Source organism: Carcharodon carcharias, chromosome 12 (assembly GCF_017639515.1).
Source record: "Carcharodon carcharias isolate sCarCar2 chromosome 12, sCarCar2.pri, whole genome shotgun sequence".
NCBI classification, from domain to species: Eukaryota; Metazoa; Chordata; class Chondrichthyes; order Lamniformes; family Lamnidae; genus Carcharodon; species Carcharodon carcharias.
Window position 1 is genome coordinate 25,457,710 of NC_054478.1, and position 21,618 is coordinate 25,479,327.

General features: G+C 45.3%; 1 protein-coding gene across 1 annotated transcript in view; it reads left to right on the forward strand.

Annotated features, from left to right (window-relative positions):
* LOC121285105 (contactin-associated protein-like 5) overlaps window positions 1-21,618 on the forward strand; it is an 834,028-nt gene that overhangs the window by 785,379 nt on the left and 27,031 nt on the right. Inside the window, exon 22 of the mRNA XM_041201256.1 lies at window positions 7,017-7,235. Coding sequence (XP_041057190.1) covers window positions 7,017-7,235 — 219 coding nt within the window. The remainder of the gene's footprint in view (window positions 1-7,016; window positions 7,236-21,618) is intronic.

The window sequence follows — 21,618 nt, forward strand, 5'->3', positions numbered from 1 at the left end:
CCTCCGTGGAAAGAGTGGCAACTCTCATGGAGAGGCTCCTCCAGGGACTCAATCAAGGGTTCCCGGGGAGGCGCTTGGACCTGCAAGTCCTCACAGTGGCCAGTGTCGGTGTGGGAGATTGATTTGCCACCCACTATCCCAGCTCGGTGCCCGTCCATCAATGGTGAGCAGGGAGGTCCAGAGCCACCTCACGTTGGCGCACAAGCTGCCTGTGATCTCTGCGGGCTCCTCTCAGGGCGCTCCGGATGAGGGCAGCAGCTCCTCCACCCCTCTGCCAGTGACCGTGGCATCCGATGAGGCTGCGGCGACCGGGGAGATGCCAGCCATGGCACTGGGCACTCCCTCCCAGGCGGGGCCAGCACAGGCTCCACTGGCCAGAGAACGCTTGCCAAAGTCATCAAGGCCAACAGGACAGCAGAGTGAGCAGGCTGTCTCCAATACCGGTGCCAGTGAGGTGGGAGCACCTAGACACAGCACTGCAAATGAAAACTTAAAACACCTTAATCACAACATGGCCTGCTCACGGGTGATATTTTTATCCCCCATTTTTCAGTTCAATGTTTATTGGTGTGATGGAAAACACCTGTCAATGGTAATTTGTGGAATGTTTTCCAGGCACCATTTAATTAAAAGTGTTTTTGTGCAACTGGCCTCTGGATGATTCATTTGTTCTGCAGGTGCAGGGTAAGCCATGATGTTATGATGGACGTGTTTCTCCTTACACTTAATTGCAAAGGCACATAGTGTATGTTGTTCACCAAGGAACTGGTTCTTATTTGGTTGGTTACCTGAAGGAGCGTTGGATCCAGGTGTTCTGGGTGTTTCTGCCTCCCTGGAGGTGGCCCAGGTCAATGTCTATGCCCTCAGCATTCTCCTGACTGTGCCCGTCCTCTGACTCACTACAGGATTTATCGCCTGTTGCCTGCGTACCTGTGTCAAGATCATCTTCCTCCACTGCATCCCCCCTTTCCAGTGCCAGATTGTAGAGAGCACAGCATGCAATCACTATCAGTGACACATGGTCTGGGGGGGTATTGGAGTACGCCCCCTGGGGAGTCCAGGCATTAGAAATGCATGTTGGGAAGACCTATGGGTTTCCCTACCACCACCCTTGTGGAGTCGTGACTCCTGTTGTACCGCTGCTCAGCCTCTGTTTTGGATGGTGGAGAAGCTTCACGAGCCATCTTTTGAGGGGATAGCCCTTGTCACCCAGCAGCCATCCATCCAGCCGGGCTGGAGCACTGAAGAACCTCGGCACCTGGGAGTGTCTGAGGATGTAGGTGTCATGGGAGCTGCATGTCGACCTGAAAATGTAAATGAGGTGGGGTGAGGCCGGGATGCCTGCCCACCGTCACCCCGTGTCATTTTACGCATCGGTGAGTAGGTCCCGCCCCCCCCACCCCCAGCTAGCCGACCGGAAGATGCAGCCCCATATGTTTGTATGTATGTTTGCACGTTTAACGCCCTCAGTGTCTCTAGGCCCCAGTAGATAAGACAGAACGCAGCTAGGTTTACTATTATTCAGTAACCCTTTAGCACAGAGATAAAAACAAAAAAACTGCGGATGCTGGAAATACAAAACAAAAACAGAATTACCTGGAAAAACTCAGCAGGTCTGGCAGTATCGGCGGAGAAGAAAAGAGTTGACGTTTCGAGTCCTCATGACCCTTCAACAGACTTTCAACTTTTCGACTGTTCTGTCGAAGGGTCATGAGGACTCGAAACGTCAACTCTTTTCTTCTCCGCCGATGCTGCCAGACCTGCTGAGTTTTTCCAGGTAATTCTGTTTTTGTTTTTTACCCTTTAGCACAGTTTGGAATTAATTGGTGAATTTTCCACAGAATGGATGTGAGGAACAAAAAAATGAGTTACTTTTAAAGTTGGGGTTTTAAAAGCATAGTGTGTTCAAACAGATTTTAAAAAAAGGCTGAGATGATAGATAATTAAGATGTCATTGAGCTAACTGTGGAGTTGTTTCCCCATAGTCTGTTCTGGCAATTTAAGCCATCTGATTAGAAAGCCTTTCACCTTCATAATTAAACAGTGAACAAAGAGGTGGAATATATAGGTAGGCCAAGGGACTGCACAGGAAATCATTTTACAAGAAAAAGTTGTGTGGGTTTTTGCTGAGATTAAGGGGTTAGACATACTGAAGGAGCACCTAGAAGGCATCTAGCTAAATCATGTAAAATAACCGATTGATGCCAGGAAGCATGGTGTGTTTGTTATTTTGTATCGTGATGCAAAGATAAGTTGTACTGTTCAAAATGAAGTTGAGTTCAGGCATAACATTCACCGTACTGTGGCCAGAAAAGCAGCTTATTGGTTCATATGCAGATGTATCTCTTAAAGTGTGTGTCTGGTGTGTAGTCAGAGAGATGGAAGAAGAAAAAAGCAAAAAACTACGGATGCTGGAAATCTAAACCAAAAACAAAAATACCTGGGAAAACTCAGCAGGCCTGGCAGCATCTGTGGAGAGGAACACAATTAACGTTTCGAGTCCGTATGACTCTTCAACAGAACTAAGGAAAAATAGAAAAGAGGTGAAATATAAGTTGGTTTAAGGGGGTGGGGGGTTGGGACAAGATAGCTGGATAGAGGACCAGTGATAGGTGGAGATAACCAAAAGATGTCACAGACAAAAGGACAAAGAGGTGTTGAAGGCGGTGATTTTATCTAAAGGAATGTGCTAATTAAGGGTAGAAAGTTGGACAAGCAAGGTACAGATAGCCCTAGTGGGGGTGGGGTGGGGTGAAAGAATCGAAAAAGGCTAAAAGGTAGAGATAAAACAATGGATGGAAATACATTTAAAAATAATGGAAATAGGTGGGGAAAGAAAAATCTATATAAATTATTGGAAAAAACAAAAAGTAGGGGGAAAAATCAGGAAGGGGGTGGGGATGGAGGGAGAGAGTTCATGATCTAAAATTGTTGAATACAATATTCAGTCCGAAAGGCTGTAAAGTGCCTAGTCGGAAGATGAGGTGCTGTTCCTCCAGTTTGCGTTGGGCTTCACTGGAACATTGCAGCAGGCCAAGGACAGACATGTGGGCATGAGAGCAGGGTGGAGTATTGAAATGGCAAGCGACAGGGAGGTCTGGGTAATGCTTGCGGACAGAATGAAGGTGTTCTGCAAAAGTGTTCTGGAAGAAGAAGCTTTGTGATAGTCTTGGTTATAAGTGTACAACATACTTTGTTGGGATGCAATATCATGAAAGTATACGTATTGGACAGTTTGCATCAACTCCCATTAAATGAGATGCTCAAACCGATTGCAGGAGCAATTGATATTGAGCCCCTCAAAAAAGTGGACCAGAATATTCATCACCCCTGCTGGAAAACCCATGCATGTGGATATGAGGACAGGACTGTTGGCCATTGGTGAGACACCCCTGTACTCTCAGTAGAATGAAAACTAGAACATAGCATAGAACTGGAGCTTATCAAGACTCCTTCGATAGCACCTTCCAAACCTGCAACCTCTACCACCCAGGACAAAAGTGGGAACACCACCACCTGGAAGTTCCCCTCTAAGCCACTCACCATCCTGACTTGGAATTATATCGCCATTCCTTCACTGTTGTTGGCTCAAAATCCTGGGACCCCCTTCCTAATAGCACTGCGAGTGTACCTACATCACATGGACTGCAGCAGTTTAAGAAGGGGGCTCACCCCCCACCACAGTCTCAAGTGCAATTAGGGATGGGCAATAAATGCTGGTCTAGCCAGTGACACCCACATCCCATGAACGCATTTTAAAAAAAACTGGGACTAGATCATGCGTCTTTCACCATTGGCTGTGACACACTTTGGGCACCCTGGGAACACAATAAGGCACAACATAAAGGCTAAATCTTTCTATTAGCTAACACTTTGGGATGAAATTCTTGTTAATGTCAAAGGCTGAATGGCACTATCTTAAAGAGTCAATGTGACCATTCCTTGGCTTGGTTAGGATATCAAACACAGTAACTTGATCCAAACTGGTTAACCAATGCATTAAAAATACAACAGAGAGTCATTTCTATCCTTTGCAGATTCACACACATACATGATCAGCAATTAGCAGAAATGAAACTCTTACAACTGTTCATTCTGGATTCTGAAATATAATACAAGAGAGCAATGCATTAATACAGAGCAGGAACCACTTACTGCCCACTAGCTGTCTAGTGGTGTTATTGACAAAGTGCAAGTGCACTAAACGTTAATTAGCATTTAGATGAGTTTACAATTAAGTAGTTACACTGCATGAATAATTGAAGATGCCATTTGTGATCAGTATATTTCAAACTAGATTACCAGCCACAGATGTAACACGCAGCACCAAGAAATGAAGAGAGTACCAAACTCTACGTTATTCTCACTTGAGTGTTACTGGCGGTGAGTTAGAAGGGAGACTTTTTTTTATAACATTTGGGGGGGCATTATCCACAAAGCAATGGGGAAAGTCTTATAGGAGGTAAGTGTGATGGTTACAGAAATACTTACACTAAATTATAGATGCATGTATGTTGTGTGTGTCCTTACCTCTCATCTAGCATTGCTGATGGGTAGCCTGGAATTTGCTTGTCATGCTGAGCTGCTCGGGCTGGCCTATCCCCTTAAAATCACAGCCTCAGTTCTTCCTGGTCTAAACAGGCAAATCCTTATATTGAAGCAATGACGAACTGTGTGAAAACTCCAGAGACAGATGAGAGGAAAAATATAACTGCTGGTAAAGTTTTGTTCTCCAGACGTTGGTTGATGTTTTAAAAAAAAAGCTGCCTTTATTGTGCATCTCTAATTGCCCTTAAATCACTGTGTGGAAAACCAAGTGACTTGCCAGGTACACGCTGGAGCACATTAAGAGACAACCAAGTGGATTAGAATCACATGGGTACAGGTATAGGTTCCTTTCTTAAAGGATTAGTGAATCAGTTTGGTTTTACAAGATTTGATGTGTGACACTCTGACATCTGGACTTCATATCCAGAATACTCAAATACAAAGGGGTAGAAGTCATGCTTCAGCTACACAAGACCTTGGTTAGACCACACCTGCAGTACTGTGAGCAGTTCTGGGCACCACACCTTAGGAGGCCTTGGAGAGAGTGCAGCGTAGTTTTATCAGAATGATACCTGGACTCAGGAGTGATTAAACAAACGCGAGTTCTATTTCCTGGAATTTAGAAGGTTAAGGGGTGATTTGATCAAAGCTTTCAAAAGATTCAGAAGAAGAGATAGCATGCATTAAGAGAAGCTATTTCCACCAGTTGGATAATCTGGGACTAGTAATCGTTGGCCTGTAACCTCCGAGCTCGTCAAATTTGCGGGGTACACCAAAGATGCACTGGGGAATCCCTCTCGAAGGTTCCCAGGTAAGGGTTTGCACAGCAATTAACCAGAAGTGCACACTTCCTCTGGACAATTGTGCCACACAGGGAACCATCCGGTAATGTGCTTGAACCGTAAACTTCGAATGCTACTGCCAGGGTTACACCAATAGTCAGAAAAGGTTAGATGAAAATTAAAACCTCTTCTCACTTCTGGGTAACTATTGTAAAGACCCAGGCCGACCCCATGGGACCCCCCCGACACCCTCGAGCAGCCCAACCCTGAACTCCCACGCCCCCAAACCCGGACACCCCCACCAACCTCGGAATCCCCCTGACCTCAGGCTCCCACCCCTTCCTAGACCTCCAACCCCTAGCCCCTATGCCTGCTGGACCACCAACACTCGCCCCCCCCCCCCGCCTCCGGACATCCGACACCCCCACCCCCACCACTGCCACTGCCATCCGAAACCCACCCCACCTCCCCGTGCCTCCCCCTACCAGCCCCAGCCCGGGCTCCCAACATCCCCCACCCCCCAAATCCTATTCACTTACCTTAGACCTTCTCCCTGACCTGTCAAATTCACTGGGCCCTTTAAACTTACCTGCTTGATGGCCACTAGAGCTGTAAAAAAAGGGGGCTTGGCTCCTTGAATCTGCCAGAGCTGCACTTGCCAGGAGTCTCTCGATGGAGGCCCCAAACTGCTCCGACAGACAGAAGGGTTGGCATAATTTTCAAGGGCGGGTAAATGGGCATTTATTTATTCCAATCCCTGCGGGCCAGCACTTTTTGACGCTAGTTGGGAGTTACGCCCCTTCGTCTAAAAGTTTGAGCCAGACCTTTCAGGAGTGAAACTAAGAAACACCTCTCCGAGCTAAGAGTGGTAAAATTTGGAAACCTCTTCCGTAAATGGAAATTGATGCTAACTCAACTATTAATTTGATAAGTGAGATTGATAGATTTTTCTTAGTCAAAGGTATTAAGGGACGTGGGGCAAAGGGGGCCATGTGGAGTTAGTTCACGGGTTGGCCATGGTTTCCTTGAATAGTGTGGAACAAGCTGGGGCTGAATGGCCTGCTCCTGTTCCTATGTGCCTATGATCTCTCAAATGTGACATTTCTGGTGTCATACCTGAAGTGTGATGTCTGAAATGTGCTGCACGCATGTTGGAAACAGTTTATATAGAAGTATTAATTTGATGAAGCTACTTATGATAGTTTGCAGCAGTATGATGCAGCATTATATAGTATCTGCTTTTAAAAAAATACATATTTTTGAAGATTAATTCTGCAAGCAGTGTTTATATTATAAACCACTAACATCTAGAAGGACAAGGGCAGCAGATAGATGGGAACAACACCACCTGGAAGTTCCCCTCCAATTCATTCACCATCCTGACTTGGAAATATATCGCCGTTCCTTCACTGTCGCTGGGTCAAAATCCTGGATCTCCCTTCCTAACAGCACTGTGGGTGTACCTACACCACATGGACTGCAGCGGTTCAAGAAAACAGCTCACCACCACCTCCTCAAGGGCAACTAGAGATGGGCAATAAATGCTGGTCCAGCCAGCGAAACCCAGATCCCATGAATGAATATGAAAAAAGAAATTAATTATGTTTAATTGTTTTTATTTCCTGCCAGGGTCAGTATTTTAACTGATCCAGAATTAATTCTTGCACCGCTTTGTTTGAACCACAGACAGTACCGGGTTGGACAAGGAACTTCTGAAGGCGAACATGTGGGGATTCATTGGCTGTCTTTCTACTGTCCGGTTTAATGGGATTGTGCCATTGAAGGCTGCCCTCCGTCATCCCAGCACGGCACTGGTCACTGTCAAGGGTCATTTGGCTGAGTCAAAGTGCGGCATTTCAGGATCGGCTGGCTCTCGGGCAATCACAACAACCCATCCACTAGCAGGTAATTCCCTTTCTAACCCAGGCCATCATTTTGTTTTAAATGTCTTTACTTGGAATTACATAGAGTTAACAGCACAGAAAGGACTAGCCCATGCCAGTGTTCATGTTCCACAAGAGTCTTCTCCCACCCCTCTTCATCTCACCCTATCAGCATTCCCTTTTATCTCTTTCTCCTTCATGTACTGATTTAGCTTTCCCTTAAATAGAATTACAAAGGATATATGGCACAGAAACATGCCAGTGTCTATGCTCCACTTAAACACCCTCCCAAGCTTCCTCATCAGCATAACCTTCTACCCCTTTCTCCCTCATATGCTTGTCCAGCTTCCCCTTAATTGCAATCCACACTATTCACCTGCAACCACTCCCCATGGTAGCCAATTCCACATTTTCACCAACCTCTAGGTGAGTTTCTTCTGAATTCCCTATTTGGCTTCTTTGTAACTAGCTTACATCGATGGCCTTTGGTTTTGCCCTTCCACACAAGTGGAAACCCTCTCTCTGCATCCCTCAAAACCTTTTGTAAACATAGAGACCTCTTTTAGGTCCTCAATCAACCTTCTCTTTTTCAAGAGAAAAGAGAGCCGCCCTGCTTAGTCTTTCCTAGTTGGTATGTGAGTTCTGGCATTGTCTTTGTACATCTGCTTTGTGCCTTTGCTAGTGCCTCTGTACCCGTTTTCTAATATGGAGTCCAGAACAAGCACACTTTATTTACATAAATGTAAATGATTTTCTTAGAATATGAGGCAAGTTTCAAAACTAATAGCTGCATAGGGTAGCTATATTAAAAAAAAAACCCAAAAGGCTATGGAGAATGAGGAGGCAGCATGACTAATCACATAGCTCTTTGAAAGAAGCAGCATAGGCACAATGGGCTGAATGGCCTCTTTCTGTGCTGTATGATTCTATGCCTTGCAAATGCCCAGAAATGGGGACATGCTTTTCTCAATAATATTTATCGGGCTCTTTCTGAAAGCTGAGCATGTGAACTAGAGAAATCTTCGTAGGTACCTCAGGCTATGTTCTTTCATTAGTGAGTACACGTTCCTGTGGGGTGTATCTGTACCATGACATGAAGCAGCCATCCCCAACCCTGTACCCAATCCAAATGCCAACTTATCAAGTGTTAGCATTCACCCAATTAGGAAACTCAATGCTGAAGTCCAAACTTGACACATTTTGCTTACAGACAAGTCACCACTACTTAACGTCCTAAACTCCCTAGTTGCTTAATTATATAAAAATGCAACAAGATATTGAGGCATATTAGAACAGTCACCTCTCTGCTCTGAGCTCTTGCTTCACATCCTGTTCAGACTGATGAGAAGAAAGCCTCTGTCCCGTGTGGGTTGGCAGGGCTCCAACTGAAATGCAATCTGGTTTAGACCCATTCCAAGTGCACTTCCATAAGCCAAACCTGCCAACAACTGAGCATCAATTGTACACGAGAATTGCAGACACTCTCAGACAGGTCGCAGGGTCGGCGTATGTGAGTAACAGTGTGTTACTCTGATTTAAAGCTGGGGTTAGTCAGCCCGTTCCATGACGCCCTAGTCCCAGCTTCTGTCACCCTCACTACTCTTTGCCTGGCAACTTTAACCTCTCCTGACCTGCTGGTTGTGTCCGGCATTTCGGGGAGAATTACTCCTATGGCGGGCGGGCGGGCGGGCTGGCTGGCCGAGAGCAGGCAGGGGCAGGCGCGGAGCCAATCGTCACCTGCGATCGGCTGCCCGCCGCCATTTTACCCGGGTGGGCCAATTAAGGCCCATCGAGTGAGATGCGCAGCCGGAAGCGCTCATCACTACCTACGCGGAGGGGGAGGGGGAGGGGGAGGGGAGGGGAGGGGGGAGGAGAGAGAGACGGGGCCTGCGCTCTTTTACATATGCGAGCGAAGGAGCGCCGCAATCTCCCTGAGGCACGGTAAAACGTTATTTAAACAAGTCCCCTCGTGCGACAGTGTCACATGAGCTGGGACGCGTTCGTGAAGTTTGGAAAAATTATTTATTTATTTTACAAAACCTCCAGGAAACCTCATCCCGCCCGTGGATGAGGTGTCCTGAAAAACGCGAAGGCCGCTTGGGCTCTTCGCCTGCCTGCACCCCCCCCACCCTACCCCAGCCGCCAACCTTAAGGTTGGACAGGCAGCGTTCTTAGCTCGGTTAATTACCTCCTTAATGGTCCTGATAGGCCGTTGACATTTCGGCACTTGCCCTCCAAACGAAATATCCAGATGACGTCAGGACGCCCATCTGACATCACCGCGCGCCATTTTACGCGTCGGCATATGTCAGGCCTGCACCCCCTCCCACCCCCCCCCACCCCGCACACCGACTGGAAGATTTCAGCCCTTTGCTTTTGATTGTCTCAGATTTCCAGCACCCAAAGCGTTTTGCTTTCGTCTTTTTTACGGGAGGGTCTCAATGACTTAGCATGCTGCAGAAAATCGCAGCAACAATGTCTACATCCACTCTGCAGCTGAGGCAGTGTGACAACTATTGATTGGAAAGAGAATGCACAAGATTGGTTTACATTAGCACATCACTGGTGTTAACATCATAAGCCAAACAGGTTAAAAAAAAACCTTAAAAAGATTACAGATCAATAACATATTAAGTCTAATGCTGTGCTTCAGCATTAGCACCGAGAATTTTTTGGCGTTGAGTTGTAGTGGGGTAAAAGTCCAGCCAGTTATGCTGTTTCCCCCAGGGTTTTCTCTACTGCCAAGAGGGGACAAAGCGACCCCTCCCCCTCGCTCCTCCACAGGAACTCAGCCCCAATATGTTTGTGACGCTAAGATAAAAGCAAAATACTGCGGATGCTGGGAATCTTGAAACAAAAACAGAAAATGCTGGAAAAACTCAGCAGGTCTGACTGCGTCTGCGGAGAGAAAGACGGAGTCAACGTTTTGAGTCCGTATGACTCTTCAGAGCTAAAGAGAAGTAAAAATGTGATGAAATTTATACCGTTTAAGGGGGGGGGGGGGACAGGTGAAGCTGGATAAAAGGCCGGCGATAGGTGGGGGCAAAGGAGAGATCGACAAAGGTGTCATGAGCAAAAGGACAAAGGAGGTGTTAATGGTAGTGGTAAGAGCTAAAGGAGGTGCTGATAGTGGCATTAAGGTAAGAAAGCAGAATGTGATAATAGCAGGACAAGGGTAAGTACTGTGAAATGAACAACATGAACAAGTAACAGGTGGCCCTTGAGGGGACGGCGTGGGGGAGGGGACGGGTGGTGGGGAATAAAACAATGAATAAATGAATAAAAATGAAAATATATAAAAATAAAAATAAGTGGATGAAATATAAAAGATAAAGGTGAATATAGGTTTGTGACACTAAGCCAGAGACGGATGACAAAGTGTTAATTCCTGGAGTCCCAATGTATTGTTCCAGTTTTGATGACATTTTAGAGACACAAAAGCGGCTTTGGAGAGGAATGTGAGGTGGGAGACCCAGCGCTAGTTCACACAGAGAGAGGGATTGAGGATGTTCTTTTTTGGGGTAGTGACAACACTTTGAAAAGTGGAGAGTGACAATTTACAATGTGGACTAATTTATGGCCAGGAAGGGAAATTGGGTGTTTAAAAATTTAATGGGAACGAGGTCACCAAATGTATCACATGGACAAAATAGACTTGTATGAATTGGTGGAGAAGCTGGAGAGAGAAGAGGATTCAGGATCGGGAAGGGAGTTCAGAGGGAGACTTGGGTTGATTGTGAAGAGAAATTGGGGGAAGAAGCAGAGGCAGTTGACTGGATGGTCACTGAACCCTTTTCACTTGTAGTTAGAAGTGAGGATGCAGGAACAGGAATGAAGGGTTTAAGCCGATACGAAGTGGTGGGGTATCTTTGTTGCCTGGATTGTCCCGGGCTCGTGGGTGATTTTGGTAAAGTTGGGTGAGGATTTATTGGAACTTGATATCATTCAGCCAGATCTGGCGATGGTTGGTGGGTAGAACTGAAGATTTTTTTTTCATATATCTTTCAAGACTGGGCTAACATCTATTGCCCATCCCTAGTTACCCCCTCTCACCTCTCAATCAGAAGGTTGTGGATTCAAGTCCCATTCCAGAGACTTGAGCACAAAAATCTAGGCTGACGCTCCAGTGCAGTTCTGAGGGAAGGCTGCACTGCCAGATGTGCCATCTTTCAGATGAAATGTTAAACTGAGGCTCAGTGCCCTCTCAGATGCACAGCACTCTTGAACAAGAACAGGAGAGTTCTCCCTGATCAATATTTATCCCTCAATCAACATCATAAAAACAAATGATCTGGTTATTATCACTTTGCTGTTTGTGGGACCTTGCTTTGTGCAAACGGCTGCTGTGTTTCTTATAATAGTGACAGCAATTCAGTAGTACTTCATTAGCTGTAAACCACTTTGAAACGTCCTGTGTTCATTAAACATGCTAAATACATTGAAGGATTTTTTTTTTCATTTTCTGCTTTCTTGTTGCTTGTTGCCTTCAGCTTTGACTGTTCACAGCCAACCAGATCTGTGAAATTATAATGTGAGCATCAGATGCTCAGTTAGTTCCCACTTAAGCCTTTAACCCCCTAGTTCAACTCTGGCTAGTAGAGTTGTATTGCTCCATATTCCATTTCTCTCACCCACAGTATGGCTTGTGTTATACAGTGAACTGTAAGACCTGTAATTTCCTGACTTCCCCTGCAACTGCCTGGCATGTTTTACATTTTCCCATGATAAATCACTTGCCTTAATGATCGCTCACTCCAAACGACATAAACTGAATGATTAGCTCTGGGCTTTACAGCCGCAGAGAAGGTTGGTTGCTTTTTTTGTTTTCCTTTATGCCATCAGATGGCACTGTGCACTAACCTAATCCTGTAGTAGCTCTCCTACCCTGGGGAACTAGGCAACAATATCCAGGCCAGCAGAGCTCGACTCCCTCATTTGTTTCAGCTTACAGATCTCGCAAAACATGGTAAAAGTTTGGAACCCTCTTCTGCAGCAATTGATGCAAGATCAACTGTTCGTTTTAAATCTGAGTTGGCTAGATTTTTGCTAAAGACATATTAAAGGATATGGGGCAAAGACAGGTATACGGAGATAGGTTGCAGATCAGCCATGACAGGTAGAACAGGTTCAAGGTGCTAAATAGCCTAATCCTATTCCTATGTTCCTAAACCTGTTCTGTTCACAACTTTGGTGTCACATTTGACCCCAAGGTGACCTTCAGACCTCAGATTCGTGTCATCACTAAAACTGCCTATTCTCAACTCCATGACTTCGCCCAACTTTGCCTCTGTCTTAGCTCCTCTGCTGCTGAAACCCTCATTCATGTATTCGTTACCTCTAGACTTGACTATTCCAATGCACCCCTGGCTGGTCTCTCACATCCTACCCCCTGTAAACTTAAGGTCATCCAAAATTCTGCTACCCATGACTTGAGTCACTCTAAATATCTTTCCCCTATCATCCCTGTTCGCACTGACTTACATTGACTCCCAGGCAAGCAATGTCTTGATTTTAAAATTCTCCTCCTTGTTCTCAAATCCCTCCTTGGCCTTGCCCCTCCCTTTCTCCATAATCTCCTCCAGCCCCACAAGCCTCCAAGATATTTGTGCTCAGCTAATCCTGGCCTTTTGAGTGTCCCTGGGCCACACCATCAGTTGCCTAGGCCCCAAGCACTGGAATTCTCCTACATCACCTCTCTGCCTCTCTACCTTGCTTTACTCTTTTAACTAATTCCTTAAAACCTATATCTATGCCCAAGCTATTTTATCATCTGACCTAATATCTCCTTGTGTGGATCAGTGTCATATTTTCTTTTTTAATGTTCCTGTGAAGTGCCTTAGGATGTTTCATTATGTTGAAGGCGCTATATAAATATAAGTTGTTGTCTTTCTCCCCTTATTATTTCATGGAATGTGGGAACCACTGGCAAGGCCAGTATTTGTTACCCATCCCTGATCGTGTTTGAACTGAGGGCAGTTAAGAGTCAATCACATTGTTGTAAGATGTTGTGTGTAGTGTGGTGGGCCCCAAGAAGAGGTCCTGAGTCTTGTATAGTTCAACAGTAAGTGTTTCTTAATTACTTGTAACTATATCCATCCATACAGTGTAAGACCTAAGCTAGGCGCTGTCTCCATGCTTGCCTCTACACACGTCTCTGCCCAGTACAAGACTGCTCTCTAGGCTAGGGTCATGTGCTCCTTTACATCACAGTGTGCCCTGTTCCATGTTAACTCTTTCTATGCCCAACACTTGTACTACATACTGTGGGTCTGAAGTCACATGCCACATCAGATGAGGATGGCAGATTTCCTTCCCTAAGGAACATTAGTGAGCCAGATGGGTTTTTACAACAATTGATGATAACTGTCATGGTCACCGTTACCGAGACGAGCTTTATATTCCAGATTCAAATTCCACCAGCTGCCATGGTGGGTTTTGAATCCATGTTCCCAGAGCATTAGCCTGGGCTTCTGCATTACTGGCCCAGTGACATTACTGCTACGCTAACATCTCCCCCCCCCCCCCGCCACAAAGCATCATGAAACAAGCATGGGTTCACATTTTAACATTAAAATATTACAATAACAAAATTACCATCGCAACATCTTGCATTTACATAGCACCTTTATCGTGTTAAATCATCCCAGGCGCTTCACAGGAAAGTAATCAATTATCAGGCCATTGGGGAAAACATCAGGGCATATGAATAGAAGCTTGGTCAGAGAGGCAATTTTCAAGTGTTTTAGAGATGGATGGAATTCCAGATCTTAGGTCTTAGATGACTGAAAGCATACCCACCAAAGGTGAGGATGAAGGAGATACGGGATGCACAAGAGGCCAGAGTTAGATTAACAGGGATCGCAATGTGGAGGAATGTGGTGTTGTAGGGCTGGAGAAGATTACAGGGGTAAAGGGGGAATGAGACCATAGAGGAGATTGAACACAAGGATGATAATTTTAAAATTAAGAACATAAGATATAGGAGTAGGTCCTTGGAGCCTCCTCCGCCATTTAATATGATCACAACTGATCATCTACCTCAACTCCACCTTCCCACACTAACCCCACATCTGTTAATCCCCTTAGTGTCCCAAAAACCTTTGAACCTCTGTCCTGAATATGCTCAACAATTGGCTATCCACAGCTGTCTGGGGCAGAGAATTAGAAAGATTCACAACCCTTTGAGTGAAGAAAATTTCTCCTCACCTCAGTCCGAAATGTCCAATTGCCATGTTCTAAGTTCCCCAGCCAGGTGAAACATTTTCCAGCATCTACCCTGTCAAGCCCCTTAAGAGGTTTATCTGTTTTAATGAGGTCACGTCTCATTCTTTAGAATTCCAAGAAATATAACCCTAACCTACTCAATAACACCTCATCGGACTGTCCCCTCACTCCAGAAAGCAGTCTAGTAAACCATTGCTGGACTCAATCTAGGGCAAAGTATGTCTAGGTAAAGGGACCAAAACTGCACATGTTATTCCTTGTGTGGCCTCACTAATGCCTTCTGTTGGTTTGTCAGATTGGGAGCCATTCTTTGTCTGTAAGTGCAGGGATGATGGTGGAACAGGACTTGTTGCAAGTTAGGATACGGGCAGCAAAGTTTTGGGTGAACTGAGTTTATAGAAGCCATAGAATGAGCACAGTTGGAGTTCATTGTGTTTGTGCAAGCTCTCTACCAGAACAACTCACCTTGTCCCATTCCCCTGCCATTTCCCCATGGCCCTGCTTCAGATTTTCTTCAGATAATTGTCCAGTTTTCTTCTGAAAGTGACAATTGAACCTGACTCCACTACACTCTCCTACAGTGCATTCCAGACCCTAACCACTCACTGCATAAAAAAGGCTTGCCTCATGTCACCACTGCTTCTTTTGCCAATCACTTTAAATCGGTGCCCTCTGGTTCTAAATCCTTCCACTAATGAGAACAGTTTCTCCCCATCTCCCAGACTACTCATGATTTTGAATACCCCTATCAAATCTCCTCTCAAGCTTCTGTTCTGCAAGAGTAACCCCAGTTTTTCCAATCTATCTACGTAAATAGAATGACTCTCGTTAATCACTTCTGCATTCTCTGTAACTCCTTTACATCCTTCCTAAAGTGCGGCACCCAGAACTGAGCACAATATTCTAGTTGAGGACAAAACAAGGCTTTATACAGGTTTATCACAGCTTCCTTGCTTTTGTACTCTTAGCCCATATTAATATAGCGCCGGATCCCATATGCCTTATTAATCACTTTCTCAACCTGCCCTGCCACCATCAATGATTTGTTCACATATACTCCCAGGTCCTTCCGCTCCTACACTCTCTTTACACTTGTACTTTTTTAATATATTTTTATATTACCTTTATGGACATTGGAAAGTGGAATGTTGGTCAAGAATGCAGTGGAAAGCCATTGCCAGCACACATCATTAAATGAACCAACGGGAAACCAAGGTGCTCACAGTGGATGATGTACCTTCATGAAGGCTTCATGAAATCTATCTGTTAATCAGATCAAATTATGGTTTGAAAAGGAATGATGCGCACAACGCCTTAGAGTGGTAAAGGGCTTCAGCAGCAAGGGCTGCAAGTAAAAGTTAGGAGAGAGGTCCTTGGGGAATTTTATTGCCAATTAACCAGAGAAGGGAGATGTAGAGTAGCGAGTAGTTAAGATCTAGAAAGCATTACTGGAAAAGGTGGTGCAAAGAGATTCAATAGTATCTTTCAAAAGGGAATTAGATAAATACTTTAAGGGGGAAGATTTATCAGACGACGGGGAATGGGACTTATTGGATAGCTCCTTCAAGTAGCCAGCGCAGGTACAATAGGCCAAACGGCCGCCTTCTGTGCTGAATGATTCAAAGCTAGAAATGAATAAGGAAGAGCAATGAAATCATTTGTGAATTGGTTACAATGAGATCATCTTCACCTTCACCCCTGAACAGTCTTCTGATAGAGCAGTGTGTCCTCTCACTCTAGAAAGCACCTGATTTTCATCAATGAAAATGAAGATAAAGTAGATTGTTTTTAATGGATAGCTGATTCCCTGCAGCCGATTAAGACACAAGGGTGAAGGTGAGAATTAGCCATCAATCGGATGTGTTTCTAGAACGAAAAGTGATTGAGGATGGAGGTGCATTTGAGATCCGTTTAAAATAAAAGTGACAGGCTTTTGGGACCCAGCAGATGCTTTCCACTTCCAATAAATTCTTGTCTTCTTATCAGGAAAATGTTGAAAATGGACTTTATTTTGCGTGAATCCCGATAAGATCCCTATAGAGTACATTATTCTGCAGATCACCCGTGTGAACAATTGAGGATGAAATTGTGCTGAGTAAACTGAGGTGGCCTTTGCCTTCTATGTTTGAAACCTCACTTGGGAAGTTAGTTTAATATTTTCAAAACTGGGTACCAGTGACAGCATGATAAAATGAACATCAACTTGCATCAGTCTATACTTTTCACATCATTCTTTATTTTTACCCAAACCCTAGATAAATCGATTGTAAGCAATTCCAAGTCACTACTTTTGGCTGAAACTATATAGATATATTTATAAAAGACCTCCCTTATAATGTGTGTTATTGAATAGAGTCTTATGAGAAAAATACATTGAATTTGATCAGCCAGCGCTCTGTGTCTGCAGGAAGATATTGAAGCTGTGTTGCTGGCACAAAATTTACGGAAGAATACGAACATACATATGAATTAGAAGCATCTCGGCCCCTCGAGCCGGCTCTGCCATTCAATAAGATCATGGCTGTCTCATGATTTAAGTTTAAGATGCAAAACAAAATGGCTGCTTATATCCTTCAGCTCGCCATTGAAGGCTATCTCTTCAGTTGTCTAGGCCCTAAACTCTGAAATTCCCTCTCTAAATTCTCTGCCTCTCAGCCCTTCTCTCACCCTTTAAAATATTCCTTCAACTCTATCTCTTTGAACAAGCTATTAGATACTCGTCCAAGTGGCTTGTTGCCAGTTTTTTGTCTGCAAAGAGATATGCGACTTTTTACTGTGTTCAAGGAATTCTAAAAACTCAGACTGTTGTTGCAAGCCACATCCCACAATCGGCCACTGAGAAGAAAAGGATTTGCATTTGTCCAACACCTTTCACAACCACAGGATGTCCAAAAGCACTATAAAGCTAATGAATTACCTTTGAAGTGTAGTCACTGATAGAATGTAGGAAACATAAAGACATAAGAAATAGGAGTAGGCTATTCGGTTCCTCAAGGCCACTCTGCCATTCAATAAGATTATGGCTGATACTTTTGACCATTTTTTATGCCTTTCTAGACTATCCCCATGTCCTTGGTATCCAAAAAAATGTCGACCTCTGACTTGAAAATGCTGCACAACCAATCTGTGCACAGCGAGCTCCCATAAACAGAAATGCGATAGTGATCAGGTGATCTGTTTTAATGGTATTGGCTGAGAGAGAAAACCAGATTAAGATTAGCCAGGGCACTGGGGAGAACTCCCTGATCTTCAAAATAATGCCATTGAATCTTTTTTCTCTATCTGAGAGGGCACTCAATGCCTCAGTTCAAAGCATGATCCAAAAGACAACATCTTTATCACTGTAGTAATGGGGAGTGCTGAATTATTGTATCATTCTAGATTGTTTTGTGTTCAAATCTCTGGTGTGGGACTTGAACCCGCGACCTCCTGATGCTACCCACTGAGGCGTGCAATTGTCATCATTAGCAAGGTAGGGGTTTTCTACACTCAGATAAAGCGCCCAGCAATTGACCAGTTGCAGGATTTTAAAACTTCTTTTTATTCCCCCCTTCGCACCCCCCCCCCTCCTTTCTTCAGGGCCTGCTTTTGTGGGAACTTGCTGCTATTATTGAATTCCATGACCAAGTGGCCAGTGGTCATGGAAGAGGTTAGCTGGTTGAGTGTTGTGAAGGCCTCTTCAGCTGTGCAAAGCTTTGCAGCAAATTCTCACCAGACACACAAATGGTCATCTCCTAGCCAAGGCCATTAATGCTCACAGCGGCTGATGGTCAAGGGGCGGTGGGAGAGGAAGGTCTAGGATCGACTGGGAGAGGCAGAGGTGTCGGGGGATGAGTTTGGGAGGGGGAGAATGAATATGTCAGGGTGGGGGAAGGTTGGGAGGGGGAGAATGATGGTGTCAGGGGTGAGGTTGGGAGGGGGGATTTTGCGGGGAGTGGGAATGAAGGTGGTGGGAAGAGGTTTGGGGGAGATGGAGTACGGGGGAGGAGGAGGTAACGAGGTGTAAGCAGGGAATGGTGTAAGGGTTGGAGTTCAGAAGGGGGAAGGAGTACAGAGAGGGGAGGGAGTCTGGGGGAGGAAGGAGTGTGGAGAGGGGAGGGAGTCCAGGGGGAAGAAAGAGTGCAGAGAAGGGAGGGAGTCCAGGGGGAAGAAGGAGAATAGAGAGGGAAGAGAGGAAGGGTGGAGGAAGAATTAAGGTATCTGAGTCAGGAAGGGGGAAGGAGTAAGTCTGGAGGAAGAATTAAGGCTAGAGAGAAGGAGTCAAGGGGAAAGGACTAAGCGGGGCAGAAGTGAGGATGTCTGAGGGAGTCAGAAAGGGGGAGGAAATAAGCGGGGAGGGGCGGTTGGAGTACGGGGGTTGTTAGTGGGAGGACCAAGAAGAGGGAAGGAGTCCGGAGGGGGAAGAGGTTCCGGAGGGGAGAAGGGCTTCCGGGTGGGAAGGTGTCTGGAGGGGACAAGTGGTTCTGGGGAAGGAAGAGGGGATGTCCAGATGAATATGCAAGGGAGGAGTCTGATGAGCCCATGTCTACCTCCTGGGGAGCGAACTGATGGTGGGTGTGGTATGTACCAAGGGCAGAGTGAGGAAGTAGGGTGGGAGGGTGAGGGCTTGATGGTAGCAATTGAAGGGACAGTAGCGATTGGTGGGGACTCAGAGGCAGACACAGACCCTGGGGTGGGAAGGAGGAGGCCAGTGAGGTGAATGTGGACGGAGTGGGATTTTCAGAAAGGAAGGGGATGTGCACGTTTACCTGGACATCCCCAAAGGAAAAAGGTTGTGGCTGGTAGGGAGGCGGAAGGTGATGTTGGAGGGGGTCAACCGTGATAGGGGGAAGGACATGGGTGACTGGGGGAGGGTAAAGGATGGGGGAGGGAAAGTAAAACTAAATTAGCACCATGCTGTCCAAATCGAAAGTGAAACAAGAGTCATGATGAGCGAAATCTGGTGCTGTACAGGAATGTGATCAGTGGTTGGGCGGAGATGCAGGTCAGCTTAGATGGACAACTGAAAGAGAACCCCAGCAGCACTGAAAATGCTCAGGACATTGAGGTGAGTGTGATACATGAAGGATCCACGTGTGTGGGAGAGTGCTTACACAAGGCTCCGAAAGACCCTGCCCCCCCCCACCACAGACACACACACACACTTCTCCCCCAAGAATCACTCATGTGCCAGCTGCTCCCTCTGCAGTGACAGGATGAGGTTGAGGAGTTCACAGGCAAAATGGACACGGAAGGAGTGGACAGCCTCTGAGCTTCCTGAGTGGATGCCCCAGGGATGTCTATCCACCCTCCGAGTGCCAGGGAACTCAGCTGAACCTGCCTCTTCCTGCTGTGGACACGTGTCCATGTGGTGACCACCAGATTGTGAACCCGAGCCTGCTCTAAAACTCATCCCATTGAGGTGCGTGAGTCTGCACTGGTGGAGGGTGTGGGTAAGCGCTGTGATGGGTTTTCTAGGTTGCTTATTTCTAGCTCTTCAATAGAGGAGGTGTCGTTTTGGCTGGAGGTGAGGATGTGGATCGAGCTGAGGGATTGAACTGGAGTGAGAGCCTAGATTTTGGTGTGAAATCCCTGGAATGTGAATTAAACCCACAACCTTCTGACTCAGAGGCAAGAGTGCTACCAACTGAACCACTGCTGACATAAAGAAATAGGAGGCAACCAGAGATCGGTGACTTGAATGAAATTAAAATGTCAGTTTGAATGTGATTATTACAGTGAAGACAATGCTAATTTCACATTGACGCCTCTCAATTATAAACCACTTTTGAAATGTCAAATTTTGATTTCATAATAAATGTCATAGCACTACTGAAATTTCCACAAATTGCCATAGATACTTGTCAACTGGATAATTCATGCAGGTGTTTTGATGATACAATTTTTTCTCCTCTACAAAGTAAATTTAATTAATACTTCACAGCTCTGCAAGATAAACGCGCTTACCCAGTTCAAGGTTAATGATCTTTGTGCAACTTAACAAATGTGTTTTGCTACACTAGCCACAACTTCGATCAGCGTCAGATACACTGTGGTGGAATACCAGGATAATTATGCTTACAAATTAAATTGTCATTAAATTATAATTCCCTGCAAAGCCTCCAGCTGAATAAAATTACCAGTGGACTTTCCAAGGGTTTGTTTTTTGTTAAGCAACAACAAATCTGGACCTTTGCAAAACAAGAGTCCTTTCACCCTGTTTGCTCTACTTTTCCTCCAAGTTTCTCATATAAGGTTTCAAGTAAAGAGAGGGGAGGTTGAAGAAAATTCAAAACTAACTTTCAAATGGGAATTTGGTAAGTACTGGAAAGGGGAATTTTTTACAGGGCTGCGGAGGTGGGACTAATTCTTTCAAAGAGCTGACACAGGTACAGTGGGCCGAATGGCCCCCTTCTGTGCTGTATGATTCGATGACAATATAAGGGGAAACTAACAGTTGAAGCAGCCATCCCAACAACGTTTACTGGAGTCTTGCTGCCTGGCATTGCTACTCCATCAGTCTCCCCCATGCCCAGCCAGAGAAGCCCACACCCTGTGAATGAATTAAAAATAAATTCCAATATATTTTCCTCTGTTCTTCTGAAGGTGCCAACTCTTTAAATCAACAGTTGCATTTGGATAGAAACGTACTACAGATCAAAATTTACAGTCTCCAAAATACACTTTTTGGAGTGCAGCTACTGGATGCAATAGGCACTTTTGGGCAGCTGGCATTTGCTGGGTTATAATTCCTAGAATGCTAGCCGCCATCTCACTAATAGCACCCAACTGTCTAACTTATACAAAGGAGGTTTCCATAATTTTAAAAAATATATTCATTCACATGATGTGTGCTTTGCTGGCTTGGCCAGCATCTATTGCCCATCCCTAGTTGCCCTTGAGAAAGTGATGGTGAGCTGCTTTCTTGAACTGCTGCAATCCATGTGGTGTAGGTACACCCACAGTGCTGTTAGGAAGAGAGTTCCAGGATTTTGAGCCAGCGATAGTGAAGGAAGGGCGATATATTTCCAAGTCAGGATGGTGAGTGGCTTGGAGGGGAACTTCCAGGTGGTGGTGTTCCCATGTGTCTGCTGCCCTTATCCTTCTAGATTGAGTGGTTGTGGGTTTGGAAGCTGCTGTCTAAGGAACCTTGGTGAATATAGCAATTAATAAAACACTGACTTACAATGTTCATCATCTTC